Below are 21674 nucleotides of genomic sequence, written 5' to 3'. Positions count from 1 at the left end.
TTTCTCCCTAGGCTACTAACCCTGATACCCTGTAAGTGTTCCTATGGAGCTTCATTTCAATTGTTTCTGACCTCTTCTCATATTTGCCAACTAAATTATAATTTTTGCCTTCTAAGTTGCTGACTTTGGCTTTGAAGTCATACAGAAGCCAGTTTGAACCGAGAACACCATTTCTTACAAGTTATGCGAACTTGGGCAAGTTATTTAATGCAGTATGTGCTGCATTTCTTTATCTGCAAATGGGGGATGGTACACACACCTAGTGAAGTTGGTGTGAAGAGTAAAGGAGAAATCAGCATCAAGTTCTTAGTGCAGTTTCTGAAAAGTCTCAAGAAACACTGGACTCCGGTACAAACTTAATAAATCACATTCATTAGGTACCTTCAGATTATTTTAAATGACTTGTTAGCCTTAAGGTGATTCTCTTATCGTCAACCAGTTATACATCCACAAAATAAAGGAATATCCTAGGTTCTATTTCATAGTTCTGTTAGTGATATACATAAAAGGAAAGTACTCACATTTTAGCCTGGAATATAAGGCCCTTCACAGTTCCTCTTCTACCTTATGTCCCACATCATCACTTTTTTCCCTGGAGACAGGGCCTTGCTCTGGCACCCAGGCTGGAGTGCAGTGGTATGATCACAACTCACTGCAGCCTTGAACTCCCAGGCTCAATCTTCCCACCTCAGCCTCCTGAGTATTTGAGACTATGAGCCTGCATAACCAGCCCAGCTAATTTTAAAATTTTTTGTAGAGATGAGGCCTTGCTATGTTGTCCAGACTGGTCTCGAATTCCTGGCCTCAAGTGATCCTCCTACCTCAACTCCGAAAGTGCTGGGATTACAGGCATGAGCTACCACACCCAGCTCACATCATCCCTTTTAAACACTGTAAACACATCTGCCAAATATCTTCATTCTCTGGACAAACATTCTCTAACCTTTATTTCATGTTGTTCCTTCATTCTGTAATGTTTTATTTCCCAATCTCCACTCTTCTCTATGCTGCCACAATACATGTCCCCCCAGAGGCCTTGTGTTCTTACAGCCTGAAATGATCCCACTATCAGCTGACTTAGCATAATTTTAAAAAGTCATTTTCTCATGACTGATCACATTCTTCCATGTGTCATAGTGACTCCTGAGGGTAAGAAGTGTTTTACTGTCCCTCCCAACCTGTGCGTAAAATGGTGCCTGGCAACTTGTAGGGTTCAGTGATGGAGTACTGAAGGAAGGACCATATCGTGGGGATCAGAAACAGATATCAGTTATGCAGTCAAATATGTTCTCTCATCATTTCAAGCATTTATGTTCATATATTCCTGCTCCACTAATAGAGGTCTTCCCTGAGCACTACACCTAATGAAGCCTTGTCATTCCTGAGCCATTTGCTTTTATTTTTGTATACAACACTGTAACATTATAATATATCCTCAGAGTTATTTGTTAATTTCTGTCTCCTGCTAGAATGTAGGCTTCATGAGCACGAGTTCACCTTTTTAATGACAGTTAAGCCTTAGCAAGAACTCTAAGTATTTGTTGAGCAAATGAATGGATACATGAAATCATCACAGGATCTACTGCGTTAAAGTGTTATGGATATTATTATTCTACTTTTCTAAATGTATGTAAACAGACTTTCTAGTAATTTTCATTTTGGATGTTTAGATATTATATTTTTAGGGAAGCTTTAAGTAATAGACATTTAATCAGTGCCTGCCTAAGAAACTATGAGGTGAGTTGTTTCTATAAATGGTAATCAGATCACTCTAGTTTAATTTGGTGAATTTAACTTTTTCTTTCATATCTTAATTTTCTTCTTTGGACACACAAAGAGATTATATTGGTAAATAATGACTTTCCTTTAGCCTAGGATTTTGCTCTTCAAACAGATTTGGGACTTAAATGAAGGGTTAAGCAAGATGAGAAGGTCCATGCCTTTCCTTCCCTTCTTCCCTGTCCTCTCAGGCTCCCTTGACACCTGTGACACCCCTGCCCCCGCAAGCCTCATCTTCCCAAAGCCTGTCACCTTACCTCTTCTCATTTGCCCAAGTGCAATGTCAGTGTTAAGTAAGCCATAGTTCACAGCTTTTATTAATACATAGTATAACATTTGTAAGGAAATGCAACAGGCTTTCGCTATGCTTTCACAATAGGATGAGGCTGTCCTTGAGGTTTGAGGTTTATTTGCCTAACACTTGGCATGCAGGAACTTCAATAAATATTTGTTGGAGAAATGAATGATCCATTCACAGACTCATTAGGCCCTGATTGTGTCTGTGGGTCACAACAGAACACTCTTCTTATCAGATCTTATCTGACTTGATTTGCTCTGTGACACTTAACTACCTCTCTTTTCTCTAACCCTGTCCCATAACACTCCTTAGTTTTCTTCTTTCCTCTTGACTGTGTCTTCTTAATCTTCTTTGCTTCTCTTCCACCTTATCTGTAAGTGGTGATGCTCCCTGCCCTTCCCATTAGGTTCTGTATTGACCTTCAGATATTCCCCTTGGATGACCTCATTCATGTCCATGACTTCAACCACCACCACCCAGACATGGATGACTTCCAAATAGATATCCTTAGCCCTGATATTTCTATGTCCCACACCCTGTAGATTTCTTTCCATCTCTGGGAATAAGTCCTATATTGCTATTAACTATCTCTACTAGTAAACACTAAAATGCCTTTTTTTTTTTTTTTTTTAAGACAGTCTTGCTCTACTGCCTAGGCTAGAGTGCAGTGGTTTGATTCCGGCTCACTGCAACCTCCACATCCTGGGTTCAAGTGATCTTCCTGCCTCAGCCTCCCAAGTAGCTGGGACTACAGTCACACATGACCATGCTCGGCTAATTTTTTTGTATTTTTTGAATTTTTATATTTTGGGGGATTTCACCACGTTGGCCAGACTGGTCTTGAACTCCTGACCTCAAGTGATCCATCTACCTCGGCCTCCCAAAGTGCTGGGTTTACAGGCATGAGCCAATGCACCTAGCCTCTAAAATGCCATTTCTGACTCCCCATCAAACTAACACTGACCACCCACAAATCATCCCTTACCCTCTCCTTTGCCTCTCTCCCCATATTAAATCAGCTGTCAAGACCTCTCTCTTCTATGTCTTCTGTTGATTTCAATAAATATATGGAATAATTACTGTATGTTGGGTTACCATCTTTCAGAGTCATCCATCTCTCTGTCTCTTCTACCTTAAGCATCTTCTCTTGAGGAAAACTGCAGTTACCTGGCCTCTGTCTCTATCAGGTTACTCACACCCCTCCCATCTACCCTTCACATTGCCACTGCCAAGTGGGCTTTCTACAAATTTAATCTCAGCATGCTCCTCCTCCCTTACTTAAAACCCTTCATGGCTTCCTGTATTTTCAGGATGAAGTTCAAACTAGCCCCATTTGAGCATAAAAGTCATTTAAGATACAACCTTATTTTAATTCTCCACCCTCATTTCTGACTCCTATAGCCCAGGAGTCCAAGTCCTTCAAACTGTACCCCACCCCACTGAATGGTTGTGCCCAGCTTTCTCTTCACCCATTCTTCTCTGGCCATTCTGCCATGCCTTAAAAACTGGCCATTTCAGCAAGAGAATTTCTGTCCTTCTATTTTTTTCCCCTATCCTCTTCATACCACTCTGAATATTTAGAGTGCATAATAGATTTTTGTCTACTTGTCTATCTCACTAGACGATGCGCAATTTGAGGTTTGTGTCACCAGCATCTAGAACTGTCTAGACCAGTGTTTCTTAAAGTGGGGTCCCCAGGTCCTCCTGGTGATGACAGGATCATTTGGTTTTTGTTAATATTCGTACTTGGGCCCTCCTCACCCCTACAGGACCTAGAGGATAGGAGTTTTTGTTTTTTTCTTTAGTTTTAAAAAAAATTTTTTTTTATTTTAGTTTCTCCACTTTGCTAGAGAAATTTTTTTTAAACTAGGTGACATTTATGAATATTATAGATATTGAGTAAATGTTTTTGAATAAACAAGTAAACCAGCTGGAGCTCTCATTCATGTTTTTTTTTTTTTTTTAAGGAAAAATGGTTGTTTTATTTATTAGTACTTAAACCAGCCAAAGTAGTACTGATGTCATAATGCAGCAAACACAAGACCTCTTTCCACAAATATTAGCATAATCAACAAAATAGGGGCTATAGTAAAACAGAGCCAAAAAGGGCTGAGGAAATCAATGAAGTATGTTACAGCTTAACCCTTCACCCTTCTCGTCAATAGGGTTTTTATTTTATTTTATTTTGACATGAAGTCTGGCTCAGCCATCCAGGCTGGATTGCTGTGGCACCATCTGGGCTCAGCCTCCCGAGTAGCTGGGATTACAGGCGCCTGCCACCACGCCCGGCTAACGTTTGTATTTTAGTAGAGACAGGGTTTCACCATGTTGGCCAGACTGGTCTCGAACTCCTAACCTGAGGTGATCTGCCTCCCTTGGCCTCCCAAAGTGCTGGGATTACAGGCATGAACCACTGCGCCTGGCCTCAGTAGAGTTTTTTAAAAAATAAGCAAAGCCTCCCAATCCCAAACAATAGGAATGTATTTTCATCACACCAATTTGTACTTTTATTTCTTCTTATTTTTTTCTTATTCTTGAGGTTAGATTCTAAACCCTAAAGATACCCAAACTAGTATTAGATCTAGTTATCTATAGATAACTAGAGACAGCTAGTATCAAGTTGTCTTTAGCAGCCAAGGTGATTAAAATGCCTTTTCTCCAGGAAGATCCAATAGGAAAAAAAAAAACGAAAGAAAGAAAGAAAGAAACCTCTCTGATTAGGCTCCAACCATACTCCACCCTCCATCAAATTGACTAGATAGGCATAATGGAAACCGGAACACGTGGTTTCCAAACAAGAAAAATCCTATCAGGGAGGGGAGGAGGGGAGAGGAAGGTTCAGCCAGTGCCCAGACTGAAATTGAGTAATTTCAATTTCACTCATCTTCACATATCTTCAGGTTGCATGTTCGTGGAGTAGTTTAGGAATAAATCCATGGTTTGTGGACTACTACAATACCTAGTCGTCTACTGTATTACATTAAGGCCTTCCCCAGCAGCTTCCAAGGCAGCCTCCAAGTCACTGGCAGGAGAATTTGGGTGGAACTGCAAGCAGGACTGCAGAGATTCCTCTCCACAGTTATAGAAGGGACTGTTGCAGGCCTGACTGTTCCAGGACTGGGTGCACCAGGTCTGAGCGTTCCAGAAGTGTTTGCTCCAGAACGGGATGTTCTGGGTCTGGTTGCTCCAGGATGAATTGTTCCAGGTCTGGTTGCTCCACATTGGAAGGTTCCCATTTGGGTTTACCAGGCATCCCTGGTGGCAGGAAGAGTAGAGGCTGGGGTAGGTAGGTACTGAGGCCTTCTGAGTCACACTGTTGCTATTCTTTGTCCAGTTGTTTTTCTGCCACGTCTTAGATTTCATTCTCTGGTTCTGGAAGCCGGTCTTCACCTGTTTGTAGCTAAGGTTCAGGATGTTGGAAAGTTCTTGCATCTGCTGGAGGCTGAGGTATTTCTGTCTCTGAAATCTATCATTGAGTACCCACAGCTGGGCAGAAGAGAACACAGTTCTGGTCTTCTGTTTCTTGACCAAAACCTTGTCTTCCTTTTTTGTGGCACTATTCTCTGCAGAAGTGGATTGTTTGCCTTTGGGATTGGTGGAAGAATCAGGGCTGTCCTGAATAAGCAGATCCATGGAAGAAGGAAGACGAGAGACAGTCTCTGTGTGAGGCATCTCAGCAGAAGACATTTGCAAGGATGGATGGTTTTCTTCAGACCCACAAACCACAGGTGTAGGTGACCAGTCTTTACAGTCGGATGCTTCGGAGCAAGGCAGGCTTTATGGACAAGCTGTACTCACACTCATGTCATTATTGGAGAAGAGTAGGAAAAATTTAAGAGGTGGACTGGTAAAAAGGCTAAGATGGCTTTAAGACTTTTTTCTGGAAGATCTTAGAGAAGTATGACCTCCAGGAGCAAAAGTATCAAGAAGTTGGGATGAAGTGAGTTGCCTTCACAATAACAGGAGGCAGCCAGCTCAGTCCAGCAAAAATCCATTCATGTTTTTAAGTTCACATACACTGTATTAACTTGGATTTGTTACTGTTAATTCTAAAAATACTCCTGTTTATAAAAGAGGCTGTTTAGTTTTCTAGAGAAAAGTCTGCCTATTTGTCTTAATGTGAACTTGAGGATTTGGAGATTCTGTGGCCAATTTTGATCAATATAAACAGATAATTTGAATCGTTCAGATTAAAAAAATAATCCACACAACTCTGGATTTCAGCATCCCAAACTCTTCTAGCCCTTCTGGTGACTCCTGAAAGGTGTCCCACCTCTCTGTAACTCAGTTTCCCTCAGTGTAAATATCATACTGCGAAGCAACAGGGATTGGAACATCAACGCAACAGATATTTCCTAAGTACTTCATTATTTTCAGTTCAATGTCCAAGGTGCAGACCTTACATATAGTACAGTCATTGATAATTTAGGAGGCTTCCTTAACTATAAAAAGTTCTCTTATATTCAAATAAACTAGTACAGCCAGAGCTTTTATATAGGAGTGGGAGTTAGAGTGAATATCTAATGATCTTTATATGTGTTAAACTTCCATAATGTTTCCTTGAAAAAAATGTGTACTTACCTATATTTATATGCATTTAAATGCCTAAATACAGACCCATGAACAGATATAAATTTGCTGTCTTTGATATCCTAAAATGACTGATGGTCATGTGCATAAAAGCTAGTCTGAGAACCCTGGAGCCTGCTAGACAGGTTGAGCTTCTGAGTAAGCACTGCGGCTATTGCAGTGCTCAGCCCACATGATATGTTTTGCTTAAAGGGAACTATCCAATACCCGGCCAGATGGATGATGGTGAACATTTTGGTTTAATACTGCTTATTACTATATCACTTTAATCTGCCTAAAATTGTTCACAGAACATTGTCCTTATATTTTTCTGGGAAGTTACTTTTCCTTGGGCTACTGTGTTGGTTCTGCTTTAGCGTCCTTGGTTCAGTCATTTTTAATACTTGGTCATTCAAGCTTAATTAAATGAGAATAATTACGGCCAAAATGCCCAGGAAGTATCGGATGGCTTTTTGGTTTTGTTTCCCTGCTATCTTATGGTACTGATAGAGCTCCCACAGATCAGCAGCTCAATAGAGGAGGGAGGCTCTACAAATGTCACTTTAAATATATTTACATTTTAGAGGAATTGGCTTGTTAGTTGTAGTCCATGTTAATAAATCACCACAGAATCCCACATACTGTTAGTAGCAACAGAACTTGGTGCCTTACATTCAGAGAAGTTGTAATTGAAATTCAGGGTATTAAAATTGTGTTGGGTAGCCAGGTGCAGTGGCTTATGCCTGTAATCCCAGCACTTTGGGAGGCTGAGGTGGACAGATCACAAGGTCAAGAGATCGAGACCATCCTGGTCAACATGGTGAAACCCCATCTCTACTAAAAATACAAAAATTAGCTGGGCGTGGTGGCTCATGCCTGTAGACCCAGCTACTCAGGAGGCTGAGGCAGAATTGCTTGAACCCAGGAGGCAAAGGTTGCGGTGAGCTGAGATCCACCACTGCACTCCAGCCTGGTGACAGAGCAAAACTCCATCTCACCAAAAAAAAAAAAAAAAAAAAAAAAGATTGTGTTGGGCTGGAAATAATGAAAAAATCAACAAATAGAATCTTAATCATGTACGGGAATTGCCTTGTTTCACTCAACGGAAGTCTAGAGCACACAATCTAGAGCTGACAAGGCAGCTGGATGATGCTATCAGGAAACTAAGCTGATTTCATCTTTTACTTCCTTCTTTCTTTTTCATGCATGCTGCCCCATGGCTATAAGATGGTTGCTGCCAGGCATCAGGTTTGTGACTGGGAAGAAAAGAGAAGAGCAAAGAAATAAAACTCCAAAGGGACATGCAGACAAGTCTCTATGTTTTAAAAACCTTTCCCAGAAGCCCCACGTGGCCACTTCTATTTTCATAATCATTGCCATAGCTTCATCTCAGACTAATCTCTGAAAAGGAGCAAGGCAAATCAGTGTCATGGATGGGCATTCAGTCATATTGCCATACTTAGCCTCACAATTGACCCAGTCCAGTGAAGCTAGGGTTCCAATCAAAGAACATCTTGTGGGGTGTATCCCTTAACTATAACATCTGTCCTGGTGTTAAGGCATCTCTTGAGAGACTCAAGGACTTTTTAGGAGGTGACAGATGACACTAGGGAACACACTGTTTCTCAGCTGGTAAGAAGAGAAAGCAATCCAGTATAGATGTGCATCCCTTGAGAAATATATAAAACAATAACAATTATTTGATCCTTAAAAATAATTATTAATTTTTCTTAAATAGGAAAGCTCCCCAAATGTTTTCAAAATACAATTTAGTTTTTTGAAAAAAAGATTTATACATAATTTTTCTGGACTAAATCTGCTACGTAAAGCAAGATAAGCCTGTCCTTTTGAAAAGTTTATTTTGCCTGTGAGTACTGACTGTGTAGGTTGATGCAAAAGTAATGGCAAAACCACAACAACTTGTGCACCCACCTAAAATCTTAGTAGCTCAGTTACATACTTATCTATCCTCATCAGTCCAGCTTTTCTTGTATCTTCCAAAACATGTTCCAAGTGAGCTGAGAACTTTCCTTTACAAGTTCTGTCTTGTTGGTTGGAAACATGGATGGCTGTTTTCTCGGTCTTGAAACTGACATTATTGCATGTTGGTAGTTGACACATGGTGGGAGGAGCATAATTTTATATCTAAGAACACGATAAGCACCAAAACAAATGAGGAAATATTAGACCTTGCTGTCGCCCCTATGCTCACAGATAAGTGTCTGAGTGAAATTGTTTGCAGAAGGCACCCAATGAACTTCATACACCCATATGTGCAAAACATTTAACCAGTTGCTCTGAAATGACGCTCCAGTTGGGAGGGTACAGATGCAGGAACTTCCTGTAACCACACTGCCCATGACGCCTGCCTTATCCTCACCTCCAAGCCCTGCTGTTGTCTAAAACCTGTGCCATTCCCACCAGACTTACTCAAGTTCCAGCTTTCATTTCATCAGTGAGTGATCTTTATATATCACAAATCCAAGCACGTGACTTCATTCATTTAAAACCTTCAATGGCTACCCATTACTCTTAAGATGAAAAAGAAACGTCTTAACATAGCTTATAAGAGTCCTCATGATCTTGCTTCCACTTAACTTCTTGCGCCTTCATCTCAACACTCTCCCACTTTGTAATTGAAGGTCAAGTACTCTAAATTTCTTAGAGTTGTTTGAATGTGCTTTCTCTCTCATGCCTCTGGCTCTTTGCCCACACCATTGCCTCTCTCTTTCTTTACCAGGCTTATACTCGTCCTGTCTGAATATGTCTCCAGAAAGCCTTCTCTGACCCAACAAGATGGGGTTACCATGCCTCCTATATGTTTCCTAATTTCACTTTTGACTTTTTTTTTTTTCTTGAAACAGGGTCTCTCTGTGTAGCCCAGGCCAGTCTTGAACTCCTGGGTTCCAGCGATCCTCCTGCCTTGGCCCCCGAAAGTGCTGGGATTACAGGTGTAAGCCACTGTGCCCAGCCTGTTTGCTTATTTTTAGTACCCTGCTTTTCTGTTTACTTGTCTATTTTCCCCCAAAACATGTCCGGGTGCAAGGAGTGTGTCTGTTTCATTAACTATTCTCAATGCTTAGGACATAGTTAGCCCTTAATAAATATTTACTGAATAGCTGTATGCAAGAATGAATGAATCAAAAGTCTCCTTATTCTCAGCCCAGATAAATTCTTCTTAGTCATGATAGATAATTCAGTAAAATTTTGTACCATAAACCAAAAGGCTTTGAAAAGTTTTATTAAGTAAATATCTTTGATTTCTGTCATTAAACGATCATCCTCAAAGCCTGGAAAACTATTTTTCACCTGATGTAACTCATAACTTATGAAGAAAAATAAATGTTATCCCTAAGTTTCAGTTTTACTTTTAAAAGGATAAGGAATTTTAAATTAATTTAATGTTTTTCTTAGACTCTCCCATAGAGGAGAAGCTTTAGGAGCTTAGTGAGACATAGGTTTACCTTCTTTTTTTTTTTTTTTTTTTTTGAGACGGAGTTTTGCTCTGTCGCCCAAGCTGGAATGCAATGGTGGGATCTCGGCTCACTGCAACCTCTGCCTCCTGGGTTCAAGTGATTCTCCTGCTTCAGCCTCCTGCATAGCTGTGATTACAGGCGTGTACCACCACACCCGACTAATTTTTGTATTTTTAGTAGAGACCCGGTTTCACCATGTTGGTCAGGCTGGTCTCAAACTCCTGACCTTGTGATCCAACCACCTCGGCCTCCCAAAGTGCTGGGATTACAGGCGTGAGCCACTGCACCTGGCCAGGCTTACCTTCTTAGAGGCATGGTATTGTGGCAACAATGGTGCATATATCCTGTGTCTCTTAGTGTAGAGTAGAAGAGATGGTCTACTACTTTTCCTCTCTTTTCAAAGTCTTTGCTTTTTTTAATGCACTGATGTTTTTTTTTGTAATTACAATATTAGCCAGAAGTATTTTATTGTAGGATTTTTTTTTGTAGGATATAATTAATTTTGATATGCATGTTATCAAAGTGATGTCATCTTTGAGATAGGAAATCAAAGAGTCCTGAAGGATTCTGGATGAGAGTGGCTGAAGATAGGTAGCTAAATCATCATGATAAAAGCATGAAATAGTGGCTCAAGCTCAAATTTTAAAATCTCTTAAGACTCTTACTTCAGTGCACATTTTATGGTTACTCTTCTAGATTGAGAAAGTCTGGGAAGAGGAAATCTGTCTTTGCAAGCACCTCATCGGTTCTGTTGCAGGTGGTCAGTGAACCATTTTGAGAAACACATAAGATTAGCTGGTAAAAATGCTTAGTTCAAAAATGTGAGTGTGTGTACATATGGTTGTTAGAAGACTAGCACCTTCAAATCCTCTTAAATTTGTTCCATAACACCAGAGAGTATATTCGAAGTTTGGAGGAAATTGGCATCAAATTTTTCACTACCCTCCATATGTATACTTCCTTGGGAGGCCTCCCAAAAGTCAAAGAGGGGCAAAATTCAGTTACTGATTTGTCATTAGTGGGAATTCCAAGCTTTGCCCCCTCCCTTGTTTTACTCCACTCCACTCAGGCCAAGATTTGAGGGTCGGGTGCAGCGACTCATGCCTGTAATCTCAGCACTTTGGGAGCCTGAGGCAGGTGGATCGGCTTTGAGTCCAGGAGTTCGAGACTAGCCTGGGCAACATGGCGAAACCTCATCTCTACAAAAGATACAAAAATTATCTGGGCATGGTGGTACATGCTTGTAGTCCCAGCTACTTTGGAGGCTGAGGTAGAATTGTTTGAGCCTGGGATGTGGAGGTTGCAGGCAGCCAAGATCATACCATTGCACTCCAGCCTGGGGAACAGAGATCCTGTCTCACAAAAAAAAGATTTGATAGTTTTTGTTTTTTTACCATCACTGGGGCCAAATCAGTTTTTCTCTGTCTCTAATTCTTGCTCCCAATCCTTTTCTCCCTTCTCTTACTCTGACTAAAATTTACATGTTATTTTTTATTATAAAAGTAATAAAAACATTCTTTTTGTAACCCACATAAATACAAGTAGAAAATAATCACCTATAAACCAAATCCCTATCTTTTTTCTTTTGAGATGGAGTCTTGCTCTGTCACCCAGGCTGGAGTGCAGTGGCGCCATCTTGGCTCACTGCAACCTACACCTCCCAGGTTCAAGTGATTCTTTTGCCCCAGCCTCCTGAGTAGCTGGGACTACAGGCGTATGCCACCATGCCTGGCTAATTTTTTTTATTTTTTTAAAGAGAGATGGGGTTTCACTATGTTGACCAGGCTGGTCTCGAACCCCTGACCTCAGGTGATCCACCCACCTCAGCCTCCCAAAGTGCTGGGATTACAGGTGTGAGCCACCATGCCTGGCCTAAATCCCTATCTTTCTAATAGAGTAAATAAAATTAAGTTTTATTAATTTATAAGGAAAATTACATTTTATCCATCCCTTTCCTTATGTATATTATCTTGGTCTTCCATTCATAGAGCCACTGAGTTCTATAAAGATACGAAGATATTCTGGAAACATGTAGGGAAATGTAGAAAGACTTTTTAAAAAAGTGTTTATGTTTTTAAAGAAACAACAATATCTAATCTTTGAAATGTTTATGTTTCTACTTAATGATGATTTCCTAAAATTGAGATCAGCTTATAAGTATATAATGTTATTACTCAGCTGAAAATTGAAAACTTCATCTCGACTCACTGAACCATTGGAGTAAAAGGCTTTATTGTTTAAAAAATGGAAATGGGTAGTTGTTAGAGTATATTTTAAAAATAAAAATCACTCAATGCCTTTTTATTTTAGTTTAAAAGTAATATTTATTCCTTTCATTTGCCTTCTTTTCAAAAATTCTGATTTCCACATTACCATTAGGTTTTACTTTTCTATATGTTCATTTACAGAAACATACATTAAAAAGTCACTTATGTCCTGTCCTTCCCTGCTGACTCATGATGAAAATTGAAAGCCTATTTTTTTGTCCTTGTCAGAAATCATACTTTTTTCCGACTTGGACCTAAAAAGAGTTGGCCAGTGAAGCAGAATTAATGTGCTTGTAGAAAATCTGTCTAGTTGAGAGTAATCCTGGCAGTTTCTTCCAGAACTAGCCTTTGCTTATGTATATTCAGGTTTGGGTTTGCAAGAGGAAATCCTGAAAGAACAATAAACACATTTTTTTTTTTAAGTTCCAGGATACATGTGCAGAACGTACCTGTTTGTTACTTAGGTAAACGTGTACCATGGTGGTTTGGTGCACCTATCAACCTGTCACCTAGGTATTAGGCCCCACATGCATTAGCTTTTTGTCCTGATGCTCTCCCTCCCCTCGCTCCCTGTACCACAGGCCGCAGTGTGTGTTGTTCTCTTCCTCGTGTCCATGTGTTCTCATTGTTCAGTTCCTACTTATGAGTGAGAACATGCAGTGTTTGGTTTTCTGTTCCTGTGTTAGTTTGCTGAGGATGATGGCTTCCAGCTTCATCTATGTCCCTGCAAAGGACATGATCTCATTCCTTTTTATGGCTGCACACTATTCCATGGTGTATATATACCACATTTTCTTTATCCAATCCATCATTAATGGATATTTGGGTTGGTTTCATATCTTTGCTATTGTGAATAGTACTGCAGTAAACATACATATGCAATAAGCAAACATTCATTATAATAGTTTATAATCCTTTGGGTATATACCTAGTAATGGGATTGCTGGGTCGAATGGCATTTCTGGTTATACACATTCTTTTTTTTTTTTGAGACGGAGTCTCGCTCTGTCGCCCAGGCTGAAGACTGCAGTGGCCGGATCTCAGCTCACTGCAAGCTCCGCCTCCCGGGTTTACGCCATTCTCCTGCCTCAGCTTCCCAGGTGTCTGGGACTACAGGCGCCTGCCACCTCGCCCGGCTAGTTTTTTGTATTTTTTTAGTATAGACGGGGTTTCACCGCATTAGCCAGGATGGTCTTGATCTCCTGACCTCATGATCCACCCGTCTCGGCCTCCCAAAGTGCTGGGATTACAGGCTTGAGCCACCGCGCCTGGCCCCATACACATTCTTTATGAAGAAAGATTAAATAAATTCTTCTCTAGTGTCAAGCTCTAAACCTGTTTTAATTCAAGACTTTACTGTGGTACCTTCTAATCTGTCTACAGACTGTCTAGTTTAACTCACAAGAGGCAGTAACAGAAACTGGGATTTCTTGGTAACTAAGATTTATAGTTATCTTTTAAAGAAGATTTTAGTTATTGATAAAAATGAACAAACCTTCTTTACCGTAGTCTGGACACTTTCATGCTCATTTTTCGTGCATGATATTTATGACTATGCAAACTTAGCTGTATTTACCTGAAAAGTTACTGAAAGGAGAACTATTGCCCAGATACACATTTATAGATATATGCTCAAATGACATCTCAATATGTTGAATTTTCCAAAGACAAAATCAGTAGAATATGGTAAATTTTACCTTTGAAGATAGTTCTTACCTTGACTATTGCTCTCTGCCTTATGCATTTCCTCCCAGAGTGGCTCATTCCCACAGTTCCTTCCAGTCTTGGCTCACATTCACCTTCCCAGTGTGCCACCCTGTTGAACACTGTGCTCTGTCTCTCACTCTCCATCGCATTTTCCACCTGCACCCACTTGCTTTTTTCTTTCCATAATATTTGTAATTTTCTAACATACCATATAATTTACTTATTTTCTTATTGTCTCTCTCCAGGCTTGAAACCTCCATCCACGAGGACAGGGTTTTTTGTCCGTTTTGTTCACTGATGTATTTCCGGAGCCTAGAACTGTGCTTAGCACACAGTTGGCACTCAATTAATACTTGCTGAATGAATAATTTAAATCACTTCAAGATTTAAACTACCTATCTTAATTTGTAGTTTTCTTTCTGCTCCTAAGGGAAAAGAGCTATAAGAAAATACAATTTTTACTGTTTAGATTAAGAATCAAGTGAGTTTGAAGCAGAGTTTCATAGATGACTTGAGCATCAGTTATTCTATTTAGTCTTCAGTAATGCATTTTCCCTCTTAAAAGTATGTCCAAAACACAAGATTTTAAAAATCCAATAGGCCATTTATTAATTCATATGTTGGGGAAAGACATAAGCCCCTGGGCATACAAAGTTGAGTAAGACACAATCTGTACCCTTCAGGATTTCAAAGGAAAGCCATATTTGTTAACTTGTGTGTAAAATACAAAGAGACAAGTGCTACAGTAGGTAAGAAAAAGACATACAGAAAGCACAGTGGTGATGAAGGAAGAGATAGGCAGCTTGACCTAGAAGCAGTCAGGGATTATCTTCACAGTGATCATAAAAAGTGACAAGGTTGCATGGGAAGGGCATTCAACGTAGCAAGAACAGCACGTGCGAAGGAAAGTGGGACAAAGGGGCGTGATGTCTTGAGAATGTCAGTATAGTTGTAGCACAGGGTGTCCCAGGGGAAAGTTATGACATGATTCCAGAGGAGTAGGGAGAGGTGAAACTATCTGAACCATGTCAAAGCATTTTGGGGCCGGGCACAGTGCCTCACACCTGTAATCCCAGCACTCTGGGAGGCCAAGGTGGGTGGAATTGCTTGAGCTCAGGAGTTTGACACCAGGCTGGGCAACATGGTGAAGCTTCATCTCTACAAAAACACACAAAAATTAGCCAGGTGTGGTGGCATGCAGCTATAGTCCCAGCTACTTGGGAGGAAGGCTTGAGTCCAGGAGGCAGAGGTTGTAGTGAGCTGAGATTGTGCCACTGCATTCCAGCCTGCGCAACACAGCCAGACTGTGTTTCAAAACAGAAACGACAAAAAAAGAAAAGCATTTTGGACATCTTAGAGATGATGCCAAATCTGTTAAAATTCCTACAGTCTGTAGAGCCTAGAATCTACCATATAATATTAATGCCATTCATTTTTAAATAAACAAGATAGTTGACTAATAGTGAAGGTTATATACTACATAACGACCTTGACTTCATATAATTTAATGTTTACATTTCCTTTTATACAGTCTTGCACACTTGTGTCCTCAACAGTTTTTCTATATCAGATTTTAGGATTCTGAAGCAAAGGGCCATTGTCCTTTTGGACAGCTGGAAATACAGAATAAGTGAGTCTAAGTGGGAAGACACAAAGACAAAACAACCGTGTAGTATGCCTCTAAGCTCTTACAGCATGTCCTGCCATTGAGCAGTCAAGGGTTACGGCTGCCAGTACACAGCAAAGTAGGCAAACACTAGATGGAAAAGGAGCAGTCAACTTCAAGCATGTAGTGACTTTGGAAAGTACTCTCTGCAGACTTTTCTTCTAGATTTCTACATCCAAAAATTAAGCCTTATGAATGTGACCTAAAAAAAGGAATGTTCTATTGGAGACAAAGTGAATTGCAAGTGTAAGTGATTTATATGTTTAACTGGCAGAAATAGTGATGGGGTGTGAGAGGACGAAGGGATGACAAAAACTACTACTTTTTTTTTTTTTTGAGACAGTCTTGCTATGTCACCCAGGCTGGAGTGCAGTGGTGTGATCTCGGCTTTCTGCAAGCTCCACCTCCCGGGTTCATGCCATTCTCCTGCCTCAGCCTCCCGAGTAGTTGGGACTACAGGCGCCCACGACCATGCCTGGCTAATTTTTTTATATTTTTAGTAGAGATGGGGTTTCACCATGTTAGCCAGATGGTAAAAACTACTACTGTTAAGAACCAACTGAGGCTGGGTGCGGTGGCTCAGGCCTGTAATCTCAGCACTTTGGGAGGCTGAGGTGGGTGGATCACCTGAGGTCAGGAGTTTGAGACCAGCCTAGCCAACATGGTGAAGCCCTGTCTCTACTAAAAATACAAAAGTTAGCCAGGCGTGGTGGCAGGCGCCAATAATCCCAGCTACTCGGGAGGCTAAGCCCTGAGAATCGCTTGAACTCGGGAGGCAGAGGTTGCAGTGAGCCAAGATCGCTCCACTGTACTCCAGCCGGGTCGGGCAGTGGGGGAGGAGGGGAATAGAGCAAGACTCTGTTTCAAAAACAAAGAAAAGAACCAGTGAGAAGTGTAACATTCCTGGTATACAAGGTAGTTGTTGAATCCCAAGTGCTCAGAACATGTGGAACAGTACCTAGAATATAGTAAGTGCACAGTTTTTAAAAAGTAATTACTATTTTGACCAAACTGAAACACATTTTAATTTCATGGCCTGGAACAATGCATAATAGTTTGAAGTCAGGACCCAACTGTTTGTCTATAATGGTGCATCAAGTTCCCATAGGAGAGCTATGTGAAGAGCTACAACCCATGGATATTCGGTAATACTTTTAAACTGTTGTTATCACACTCAGACATCTAGAATTCCTCAAATTGATCAAAAAAGGCCTTAGACTCAAGAAGTATCTTGAGTAAATACTTGCCAAATCTGTTTTTTTACTTATTTTTTTTCTTTTGGTAGGAAACCTTTCTGTGTAAACATAGCCAAATATTGTTACTCTCAAATCTTGGTGGTTAGTGAATCAGTCTTGACAAACAAGCAAAGTAGAAAAAAGACAAGAAAAGCAAAGGCTCGGGTTTACTATCCAGAGCAATTGCTACCTATCCACACGGTGTGTGCATGCCAGCATGAGCAATCTGAAGAACGCATTTCCCCATAATGCATTCTCAAAGGGCATGCTTTGGGAATAGGGGAAGACAAATTAACCTGACTTTCAAAGGAATGTTGAGTCACACACACACTTTTCTCTCCCTAAGCATGTTTCCTTCTCTTTGAAACTGAAGAAAAGGATGCTGTAGGCATTGTGATTTTGAGAATCTCCTTTCTGGGAATCCATGCTTGATAAATCCCAGCCATACTATAGTCACATTCAGCAATTCACCTGACATGCAAATAAAGGAGAAATTATTCTTCTGTCTCACAACCTGGCAGTAGAGAGAAACTTGTAATAAAAAAATAAAGTTCCCTTTCACTTTATGAAGAAATGGGAGCTATGGACTTAATTTTCTTGTTTTCTGAGGGATCTTGAGATTTTTTTTTTCATTAAGATTTTTCCCCAAAAGGTCTTTCTTCCTCTCTTTTTTTTGACTTTCAACCTGTGAAGGGGCAAAGAAAAAAAAAAGTGAAAGTCTTTGTGGGGAATGATGTAAAAAGATACATAGATAAAAGTCTTCTAAGCTATAAAGGACTCCTAAACCAGCTCCGGACACTATCTGACCAGTTTTACTCTGCTTCCCACTGTAGAAACTGATGACAGGCACAAGCAGGAGTGCAGCTTCCTGTTGAACTGGTTTAGCTTTGTGCACAATCCTCAGAGGAGAATTAGTGACTCGCAGCATGTTAATTAGGGGAGCAAAGGCCTGTGAGTAGCTAATAAAGATGATTAATATTTTGTTAGAAGATTTAGAAAACAGTGCAATTGATTTTGTCTATCCCAATTGATATACTTTATCATGTGATACCACCTTTTTTTTTTTTTCGTTTGAGATGGAGACTCATTCTGTCACCAGGCTAGAGTGTATTGGTGCAATCTCAGCTCACTGTAACCTCTACCAGTAGGGTTCAAGTGATTCACCTGCCTCGGCCTCCCAAAGTGCTGGGATTTCAGGCGTGACCCACTGCACTCGGCCAGTACCACCTATTTTATTACAATTCCAATACTTCTGAAAATAGAGCTATTGCTACTCTTAATTTTTATTAATTTTAATTAATTACTTTGAAATTTCCTCTGTGGCCCAGGCTGGAGGACAGTGGCATGATCACAGCTTACTGCAACCTCTGCCACCTCCCAGGCCAAAGCCATTCACCTACCTCTGTCTCTTGAGTGGCTGGGACTACAGACACCCACCACCACGCCTGGCTAATTTTTATTGTAGAGAAGGGGTTTGGTTGCCCAGGCTGGTCTGAAACTCCTGAGCTCAAGCAATCTGCCCACCACAACCTTTCAAAGTGTTGGGATTACAGACGTGAGCCATTGCGTCTGGCCTACTCTCAATTTTTTTAAAGTGTACGTCATAGAAAACTTTGGTGATATCAAATTTTCTGACTGAATATGAGAGTATCCCCATGTTCATTGTAGCATTATTCTCAGCAGCCAACATATGGAATCAACCTAGGTGTCTGTAAACAGATGAATGGATAAAGAAATTGTGATATAATGGAATTTGATTTCGCATTAAAAAAGAGATTCTATCATTTGTGACTACATGGATAAACCTGGAAGATATGCTAAGTGAAGTAAGCCAGGCATAAAAAGAAATGTTATTGTGTGATTTCATTTATATGTGGAATCTAAAAAAGTTGAAAATGTAGAAACAGAGTAGAAGAGTGGTAACATTGTCCCATCCTGGGTGAAGTTAATATTGGTTATCATGGAATTATCTTACAAAAGTGGTTAACAGAGATGACGGGAATAACTAAAAAATTTTTTTTTTGAGACGGGGTCTCGTTCTGTCACCCAGGCTGGAGTGCAGTGGCCAGATCTCAGCTCACTGCAAGCTCCGCCTCCCGGGTTCACGCCATTCTCCTGCCTCAGCCTCCCGAGTAGCTGGGACTACAGGCGCCCGCCACCTCGCCCGGCTAGTTTTTTGTATTTTTTAGTAGAGACGGGGTTTCACCGGGTTAGCCAGGATGGTCTCGATCTCCTGACCTTGTGATCCACCCGTCTCGGCCTCCCAAAGTGCTGGGATTACAGGCTTGAGCCACCGCGCCCGGCCGGGAATAACTAAAATTCTACTTCAAGAAGAATTCGAACTCTGTGTGGAGTTAGCGGGGTGGTGTCTTGGCAGTTATCATGAAGTCTGGTTCTATTCATTTAAGATTACTGGTCAGGCATGGTGGCTCACGCCTGTAATCCCAGCACTCTGGGAGGCCGAGGTGGGTGGATCACTTGAGGTCAGGAGTTTGAGACCAGCTTGGCCAAAATGGTGAAACCCTGTGTCCACCAAAAGTACAAAACTAGCCGGGCATGGTGGTGTGTTCCTATAGTCCCTGCTACTTGGGAGGCTAAGGCAGGAGAATCACTTGAACCCAGGAGGCGGAGGTTGCTGAGATCTCACCACTGCACTCCAGCCTGGGCGACAGAGTGAGAGTTTGTCTCAAAAAGAAAAAAAAAATTATTCCTTTTTCTCCTCTCTGGAGATATATTTTTAAATGCAGTTCTAGATGAGCTTCATGCAGGAGAGGCACTGAAGCAGATGAAGATTTGGAAGAATTGAATCTACCAGCCTTCAGGATGCAGCTGGACACGGCCCATGGTAGTCAGAAGTGAACCTAATTCTAGAACAGTGAAGAGAGTAATATACTGACTCACTGGTTATTTTGTTTTCAGTTTTATATTGAACTCCTCACTTGAAACAAGAAGCTTGCTTTATTTACTCTGTGCTTGGAATCAATTTGAAGCAATTTAGCCTGAGCGTGTCTGAGGCATAAGTGGTATCACCCCAGTCAGTGAACATATTTTTGAAGCAGTTTTGCCTATACTCTCTTGAGTTTTCCAGTTTCTCTTTTCTTAATTTCTGTCTCCATATTTCTTTTGTTCAGGATCCTCAACCTTAGCACTATTGGCTTTTTTGGGGGCTGGATAATCTTTGGTTGTAGAGGGCTGTCTTGTGGCATCCAGGGCCTCTACACACCACCTGCCAGTAGCCAACTCCCTTCCACTTGTAAAGACCAAAAGTGTCTTCAGATATTTCAAAATATCCTCTGAAGGGCAAAATCATCCCCCTCTGTGAGAACCCATGGTGGAGGGCAAAAAAGAGGCCCACAGATTGAATTCTGGGGATCTTCGGAGTTTGTGGATTGAGGAGATGAAGGGAAAGCAGCAAAGGAAAATGAAAAAGAATAGATGGTGAAGTTGGAGAAGAGGCAAGAGAAAATAGTGAGAAAGGAAGGAAGTGAAGGAAGCATTGCAGAAAAGGAGTCGCCATCTGTGTCAAATGCTGCTACTAGCAGGCCATCTGGGTGGAAGACTGATACTTGACCATTGCTGCGTAGAGACCTATCTTTATAGACATAACCCCAAAAAGAGGAAGGATAAAACAACTGCATTGCCACAAACAGGAAAACATACTTGAAGTAGTCTGCAGTACATATTTTAAGACTGGGATTAAGAGAATGGTTACAAACCAAGTAACTTCTGTTGTTGCAAAGGAGTGTTAAGAGATGGCAATTTAGAACTGTGGACAGTCAGAATAAATCGAATACATATTAGTAATTTTAGTACATTGTATATTATACTAGAAATTGTGAACACATGTACCTGGTTCATTGTAAAGGATACAGTAAGTCATGCACTACTAATAAGAGTTCAGGTGCTATTTGTGAGTCACATGTTAATGAGTTGCTTAAAGACAATCTCCGTAACTGTGACTCTCGCCCTTTGGATTCTAAAATGCTTTCTTGAGGGGAAGAACCTGGCTTTGGAGATGGCAAACCAGGAACAGACATGAAACATTTGCATCTGTAGGGGTCTCCTATGCATTTTAGTACAAGAATGGCTTTAGATCTTACAACTTAGTTTAATCCATGTGGTAAACAGAATAACAGTCCCTCAAAAATGTGCACATCTTAATCCCCGGTACCTGTGAATTTGTTACTTTATATAGCAAAAGACCTATTGCCGATGCAATTAGGTTGAGGAATTTGAGATGGTGAGATTATTCCAGAATATCTTTGGGTAGGGGACGTCTAACCACATGGGTTGTTATAATTGAAGCTTCTAGGCTGTGGCCCTGGATTGTCTGGTGGGCCCAATGTATTCACAGGGTTCTTACCAGGGAGTCGGGGAGATCAGAGTCAGATAAAGTGACGTGACCATGGAAACAGCTTGGTATGATGCATTTTGAAGATGGAGAAGGAGGCGGCCATGAGCCAAGGAATGTCAAGTGGCCTCTAGATGTTGGAAAAGGCAAGGAAATGGATTCTGCCATAGATCCTCTAGAAGAAATGCAGCACTGGTGACTCTTTGATTTTAGCTCCATAAGACTCATTTCAGATTTCTAACATCCAGAACTCTAAAATAATACATTTGTGTTGTTAGAAGTCATTCAGTTTGTGAGAATCTGTTGTAGCTGTCCTCATTATCGGA

At 40.8% G+C, this 21674-nt stretch overlaps 2 protein-coding genes and 1 long non-coding RNA gene across 5 annotated transcripts in view; 1 reads left to right on the top strand and 2 right to left on the bottom strand.

Moving 5' to 3' along the window:
* The window catches only part of ELOVL6 (ELOVL fatty acid elongase 6), a 151558-nt gene that overhangs the window by 68743 nt on the left and 61141 nt on the right, over window positions 1-21674 (top strand). The gene's annotated exons all lie outside the window — the stretch shown is intronic.
* Window positions 1-21674, bottom strand: part of LOC135970976 (uncharacterized) — a 61042-nt gene that overhangs the window by 2747 nt on the left and 36621 nt on the right. The gene's annotated exons all lie outside the window — the stretch shown is intronic.
* LOC135970975 (homeobox protein NANOG-like) lies at window positions 2916-10007 on the bottom strand. The gene has a single exon (XM_065545332.2). The coding sequence runs from the start codon at window positions 5762-5764 to the stop codon at window positions 5045-5047; it is 720 nt and encodes a 239-aa protein (XP_065401404.1). The 5' UTR covers window positions 5765-10007; the 3' UTR covers window positions 2916-5044.

The sequence above is a fragment of the Macaca fascicularis genome, chromosome 5, assembly GCF_037993035.2.
Source record: "Macaca fascicularis isolate 582-1 chromosome 5, T2T-MFA8v1.1".
NCBI classification, from domain to species: Eukaryota; Metazoa; Chordata; class Mammalia; order Primates; family Cercopithecidae; genus Macaca; species Macaca fascicularis.
The sequence above is the reverse complement of the archived record's forward strand: the minus strand, read 5'-3'. Positions and strand labels throughout refer to the sequence as shown.

Coding starts and splice junctions, on each gene's coding strand:
- LOC135970975 (XM_065545332.2), bottom strand. CDS start 5,764: ATGTCTTCTGCTGAGATGCCTCACACAGAGACTGTCTCTCGTCTTCCT.